The 7589-nt window shown below is 41.1% G+C and overlaps 1 protein-coding gene across 1 annotated transcript; it reads right to left on the bottom strand.

The window, feature by feature from the left end:
• Positions 1-6688: 6688 nt before the first annotated feature.
• Positions 6689-7021, bottom strand: LOC131918814 (tubulin alpha-3E chain-like). The gene has a single exon (XM_059272990.1). It carries the CDS (start codon positions 7019-7021, stop codon positions 6689-6691), a length of 333 nt encoding a protein of 110 aa, XP_059128973.1.
• Positions 7022-7589: the final 568 nt, after the last annotated feature.

Here is a 7589-nt window from a genome sequence, read left to right on the forward strand (position 1 = left end):
TCATATACCATGTAATAGTTGCTTTACATATGTATATGCTCCTTAATTTAATTCTTACTCCAATTATATGATAAAGAGATTTTTACCATTTTTAGTACACACACTAGACTTCGGGAAGTTTAATAAAATTTGACTAATAATCACAGAATGGGAGGCAAGGAGGCTGGATTTAAATCCAATTATGACTGATTCCAGGAGGCCTTTATCATCCTGCTATACAACACCATGCTCTAGTTCCACAAAATTTAGTATTTAATTCCTCTTTTACTTCTTATCAATTTTTCTTTATTTTTTTTATTGTGCCACCTAATTGGTTTTGTGTGTCTCTTGTAAATTGATTTAAACAGTATTGGGTCTGTGCACACACATATGTGGACACCCATTATAAATTAGAAACAGTTTCATTGTATTTATATATTAGGCTACTTAGCCAACAGTGTTTTCTATTGAAGTTCCCATTTTTTCATATTCTGAAAGCAGTTTTGGAATATTTTGTAATCTGTAGAATCAAGGCATGTGTATGACTTCTCTGCACAAACACAGGAGTAGTTCATACATTCAGGTTCCTTTTTTCTCCTTTATCTTTCTCCACGTCTTTCCAACCTGATTTTTCTTTATGTATCACCATGTCTCGCTTCAATATTTCAAGATACTGACTCTTAACAACTGGCCTAATCCCCCCGCTGCAAATTTGTTTCCATCCTTTACCCCCCCCCCCCAGCTTGTCTCCATCTTATGGGAGCTTTTTCTGACTGTTTCCTTATTCAACCTTTGGGCTAGGACCCATTCAGTTGAAAAAGAAAATAACAAATGGCAAGTGGTTGATGATAGTTGTTCAATAACTAAATTTAAAAGGGAAAGAACATTGGTTTATAAAGGTTTTTTTTCCCCCTAAAACTACCTATAGTGGTCAACACTGGCATATGTGAACCTTTAACAAATAATTTCAGGTTGTTAGTCGGGGCTGCCCATGTATTTGTAAAAGAAACTATGATGACGCCATATTTTAGCTGCTGCTATTTTCTGTGTTGTGTATTTTAAAAGTGGCGAATCCAGCGAATGGGGAAAATCCTACCATCTGCCAGGCACATATAGAGTAGAGATTGTTAATGAGAATGCATCCTTAATAAAATGAATAGCTTGGCATTGCTCAGTGTCAGGTTAATTAGATGATGTGGTATAAGTCATAAAAAAGTGGCTCACATTAGTCAAGAGTCTTTTCAGACTTGTTCTTCTGTCGTACATGGGCCTACGGCTTTGACCTCCCAATACTTGCTATGTATCACCCACCTCAATCATACCGTCTCTTCTTCATTTTCTTGTTAAAATTTATAAGGCCCTATATGCTCCTAGAATAGCCTACCTTTCTACAAAGCACATTCCACAGTGTAAATGAGGTGCACAGCGGGATCATATATCAAAGCCAGCCCGTGAAGCTATTATATATTTCTTGCTTGAAGAAAAAGAGGTGGAGAGCAGAGAGCAAAGGTTCTTATCTGGGCTTTTGTCTTCTAGATTTCTAACCCTAGGGATAGGGGAGAAGAACAACTCAGTTTGACTAAATTGGAGGGGCAAGGACTTGCTGCCCAGCAAGGTCTGCTATGATGTTCACCAAAAGGCATTTTCTCTCAGAAGCACAGCCAGATGACCCTTTCCAGACTTCTTTGTAGTCATATGAGACTATAACTAAGGGAACCTATGGAATTTCAAGCAAAAGTGATACACACCCCTTCTATATCTGGCCCCCAAGCCATCCTCATCCTCCATACTTCATCTTTCTGAGTTTAGTGGCTTCATGGAGAGGACTCTCAAGACTTGTATGGAATAGAGCCACAAAATGCGAGGAAAGTGGGCCCCTTCATGGCCACATGGAAATTTCCTTTCTGAACACTTTTAGTATTTAATGAGGACATGGAAGGGAGGAGGAGGCAGAGGGACCTGATACATGACTGTAGAATCTAAGAACAGAAGAGAACCCTTGTTTTGGTGTCAGAGTGTTACCAAAGAGTACATAGTAAACCTATGGTCCCAGAGCACCATACAGCAGAAGAATCCCCATTCCTGTAAGCACAGTGCAAGTACTGTGTGGAGAAATACTGGGCATGAAGGTGTATGAGTTATGGGATGGGCAAGGATCATTTCTCAGAGATGACTGCATGGGATGATGTCAAGGATCATAGTGAATGTCTAATTCTCCTCAGGACCCAGAGCATGGTAGACCCTTAGTGGCTGTTTATGCATGTGTGACTATCTATAGAAAGTCTATCAACAGTGGCTGTAAGAAATAAGCTCACACCATCAACCAGCAAAAACCTAGAATGAGGTTGGAAGAGCCTTTGGTAGATATTTCTTTCTTTTTTTCTAAAGGTCAAAAAGGTAAATGTCAACCTGTTTCCTAGGAAACAACATCAGCCACTAGGTCTTACAAAAAAAGAAAAAGAAGAAAAAAAATCCACCAATGACAGAACACTATCACATTTCTGGAAGAATTCCTCTTGTTCCTGTTTAATTCCTAGGATGCCAAGTTCAGAAGACAGTATGCAGATGTTCAGTAACAGATTTCCACTGTGATATTTGTTTCTATGAAAACTCAAAGATTTTATATCTTATAACTTTATTTCAGTCATACTTAGTATTTATGAGAATCAACAGTAGGTCTATACAACTGGAAATGTTACATTTGTTGATAACTTGAGAGCAATCATTTTTGATGTATCATGTAAGATAGTTTTATTAGTAGGTTTTAATTTTACATAATTACCACAGCACAAAGGTAATTAGCAGTATCATGATGGAGACTATTTATCGGATGCTTACTGAAATGCCCACTAGGCTTTATCTTATTTTTGGCTTTGATCCTATGAGCAGTGAGACAGGAGTGAGCATTTCCTAGCCCTCTTGGGTTGACATCTTGAAAGGTACACAGAGACCACAGAAGCCCATAGAGGGATCCAGAGCAGTCAGGGTATGATAGCTTGTTTTCTCTCCTGCACAGTCTCGGAAGGTACTAAAAGCAGAGATGCTCCGAATTCCAAAATGATAGTGGATTCAGTAGCATTCTCCTGAAGATATGTCCAGTGGAACTTCAGAATGTGGCAGTACTTGGAATAAGGGTCTTTGCAGACAGAATTAAGATCAAGCTCTTGGTATTTTGCCTGGGGAGGAGATTATGGACAAGGGTCCTTGTAAAAGAAAAGGACTCCTAGAGAGGGAAGAATGCTGCGTGAAGGTACAAGCAGAAACTAGAGTTAGGATAGTCCTTATCCAAGGACTATCAAGAGTTGCTGGTAGCTACTAGAAGCTGAGGGAAAAGCACAAGGAGATTCTTCCTTGGAGACTTTGGAAGGAACTAATTGTATCATATGATGATTTTATACTTCTCGCCTCCAGGACTATGAGAGAATGCATTTCTCTTGGTTTCAGCCACCTGGCTTGTGACGACTTATTGTTCCCTCCCTAAGACACTCATATAAGCGTGGAACCAGGTGAGCAGCAGCGGGTTCTGTGGGAAGCATCGCAATCTCATACTGCAGATCAGTTTACAGAGAGCAGTTAAACTTCCTAGTACAAACACAGAGAAACAGAGCAGGTGACCAAGAAGAGGCCTCAGGCCAAGATGAAGGGCGTGCGTCCAGCACAGTGGCTTGCACTTCTGTATTTTCAGTGACAGATGCCAGCATGGCACAACAGTAGCTCAGCCACCCCACAGAGAGACTAGTAAGGACTAAAGAACAGCAGGCGGATGCCAATGGTGAGACAAGATAAGAAATATGAATGGAATACTCAGGTCCTTGGTGCCCAGCGTGGAGCCTAAAAATCTCTTTGCTGGTGGCCAAACCATAGTGTGGACTGCTTCTGATGTGTTGATACCCAGAAAGAAAAGAAGAGATGGAGGTGGGAATAAAAATCCCCCAAACCAAATATTTACTGTAAAGAGAACAAGCCTTTACTTGAAGGACATTATACTAAAGGGAAAGTCACATTTAGCGCTCAGGTTTTAGTCTTTCCTTCGGTATTAGTCACATAGAAGGCTCATGAAAGGCAAGGCATAGAAAGTAACATACTTTCTACACAGTAATATACTTTCTACACATCTGAGTTCAAGAATTGTGGTAGCCCACAGAGGCTTCCTAGTGAGACCTTACTCAAAGTCAGAGAATCTGAGCTTGCTGTACCCAGCAGGGCTGCATAAGGGGATAATTTGGCCAGGGGCGTGGTTACCAGGTGTTTGGAAGGGTCTACATGGTGTGCTTTGATCTTGGAAGGGGGAGTCTTTTGCTTCTCCCCTTGGCATATTATAAAAAGCCCTTTTGAATAAGCTCTGGGAGGCTGGGTATTGACCCAGGAGTCCCCCTCCACCCTGCCCAGCAGCTATCCTGTATCTCTGTCTTTCTTATTGTTTCTTTCTATATTTCTACCTAATATTTCCTCATTCCTCTCTCCTCCACCCAAGAACCCTCCAAAAAAATGGGAGCATGTTGTAGCTGGATTCCGGCAGACTCCCACAAAGAATGTTATACTTTATTTCTGTCTTATCTGATATGAGGTCTTTCCCAGGAGATGCCTGTGACTCTCAGAATGAGATCTCTGTGGCTCCAGCCACTGTCCCTGTCTTCTAGATGGGTCGGACACAGTGGAGTCCCAAGGGAAACCCCAGAAAAACTACAGGTGAGAATTAATGTGTCAGCAGGATCAACAGGCATGGATATTTTCCTCTTCGTTCTCCCCAACTTTGTTTGATCATGAAGATTTTCAAATAGTCCAAATATTTCAGAGAATAGTTGAGTGAACAGTCTGACACTACACTCAAACAATTGCTAACAATTTGCTAATCTATCTTTCTATCTATCTATCTATCTATCTATCTATCTATCTATCTATCTATCTATCTATCTATCATCTACCTACCTGCCTACCTATTATCTGTCTCCTGCTGCTGCCGCCGCCGCCGCCGCCGCCGCCGCCGCCGCCACCGCCGCCGCCGCCACCACCGTCGTCATCGTCATCATCATCATCATCATCTATTCCCTTACCCATCTCTTCCCCCCAAAAACCTGAGTCTAGATATACCATGTGCTTTGGGGAAAACCAAATATTATTGTTCTGTTAAGGGAACATGGCAAAAAAAAAAAAAAGACTTCTAATGATATTCTGCTATAGATCAGTGTCTTCCTTATCCATCATCAGAAAATCTTCCTGCAATATATGGGAACAAATACAGAGATCACAACTGAACCATGTGCAGAGAGACAGTGAGGGACTTTGGAACCTTCAGTTCTAGATGGGTTGTCTTTATCAAGCCCCTCCCCTCAGAGCTCAGAAAGCTATGTTGAAGAGACAGAAAGATTGTAAGAGCCAGAGGGGATGGATGGATGGCACCAAGGAAACAGTGTCTTCCGGGAGGCAACAGGACTGATGCATGTATGAACTCACGGAGACTGTGGCAGCGTGCACAGGACCTACACAGATCAAAGCCAGATGGGGTCCCAGTGCTGAGAGGGGGAAGTGGACCTGAGCTCTCATGACTAACCAAGACGCTATCTCCAAATGACACCTGCTTGCAAAGGATAAATTCATTTTCTCCAATGGAGTCTCGCGGGATATATAAACCACACTTAAGTGTAGCCCCCATGGCCAATAGTAGATGGCCAACACAAAAACAATTCAGTAGTACTTTTGTAGAATTTCTTTTGGTCTAATATTGCCTTGTTTGAGCATTTTTTAAATCTTACTAGTTGTTTGATTGTATATTAGGGTTTCTGATTTTGTGATTTTTTTTTTTAGTGTGTGTTTTATGTGTGTTTCTTCTGTTTCTTCTGTTTTCTAAAATTCTAGTTTGTTTGGGTTTTTTGTTTGCCTGTGTGTTTACTTTTTAAAGAGAGAGAGAAAGAAAGTGTGGCATTGGATGGTTGGAGAGGTGGGCAGATCTGGGAAGAGTTGGGGGAGGGGAAGTCATGATCATAATACATTGTGTAAAAAATTTATTTTCAATTGAAACAAATATATGTGTTTATTACTTACAAATATTCTTAAATAATCTGTCTCTATGTGACTATCATATATCTCTCTAGATATGTCTATGTCCTTGAATGGAACCCATGACTGATATTGTTTGGGTAGTCAAAAATGAATATATTTAAGGTATAGAACTTGATGATCATACACACACACACACACACACACACACACACACACACACACACACACACACCCCTTGGGACTATCTATCAAGGCAATAGCCATAACAACAACCTTCATCCCCAAGGTTTCTTCCTTTCCTTTTATGATATTGCAGTTATTAATATTGATTGTCAACCTGACAAAATGTAGAGTCACCTGAGAGACAAACCTCCAGGCACACCTGCAAGAGATTATTTAGCCTCTGCGTAGGCCTGTGAGTTATTATGTTAATTGAGGAGGGAGGTCCCACAATAAAAGTTGGCACCAATTCCTTAGTTTCAGTCCTAGAGAAAGCAGAGCATAGCATTTGTCTTTCTTTCTACTTCCTGATGATGGACTTTTTTATGTAATCAACAGAAAGAATAGAGTCACTCCCTCAGCAGGGAGGTGAACCCAGAGCCAATTCCCCCGCCAAAGCTGTGGAAAACCAAGAAGCCCTCAAGACCTGTGCACTCACTGATCAGCCAGCTTGTGATTTAGGTCCAAGACAAGGTCAATGATCTTTTTTTCAAATGGTGTAGTAGCCACAGACAAAGTCACTGGCAGCATCTTCTTTGCCTGTGATGAGCAGTTCAGGATGGAAGAGCTGGCGGTATGTCCCAGTGTGAACTTCATCAATAATTGTGGGTTCCAGGTCTATAAACACTGCAGGGGGCACATGCTTGCCAGTGCCTGTCTCTCTGAAGAAGGTGTTGAAGGAGTCATCTCCTCCCCCAATGGTCTTGTCACTTGGTGTCTGGTCATCAGGCTGGATGTCATGTTCCAGACAGTGGAACTCCCAGCAGGCATTGCCAGTCTGGACACCAACCTGGTCAGCATGGATAGAGATGCACTCACTCATGGTAGCTTAGAAGGTGAGGGTGACAGAAACAGACACAGGTCCCAGGTCCCGGTTACCTTTCCTGACAGCTAAGCATCGAGGTAAGTAATGCAATGTTGTTACCCTTTTCATTTTTTTTTCCTAAGAGCATCTCTTCTAAAGTATATAATTCTGATGATGACATAGCACCTAGTTCTTGCCTTTCGTGTTGTTTTGCACAATTGACAATACAAGAAAGTCAAGTGTGGCAGACATCTTGACTCACATGCATACGAGTTTCTCTAGTTGTAGGTTAGGATCACATGGTCATAATTTTCTCTTCAGAATCAAGTTGCATAGAGGCAACAACCTCATAAGACTCAAGACTCTTGCAAAACATTAAGATTAGAAGTGTGTGTGTGTGTGTGTGTGCATGTACAGCACTTAGCTTAGTCACTGGCATGCAATAAACACTCAATATTAAATAAATAAGCTATTATATTCTTAAACGTGCAACATATTTTGTCTCTTACGTTTTTAAAAATTTGTTTTTATTTTATATGCATTATTTTTTTTGCTATGGGTAGGGTATCAGGTCCCCTGGAACTGG

Source organism: Peromyscus eremicus, chromosome 8b, assembly GCF_949786415.1.
Source record: "Peromyscus eremicus chromosome 8b, PerEre_H2_v1, whole genome shotgun sequence".
NCBI lineage: Eukaryota > Metazoa > Chordata > Mammalia > Rodentia > Cricetidae > Peromyscus > Peromyscus eremicus.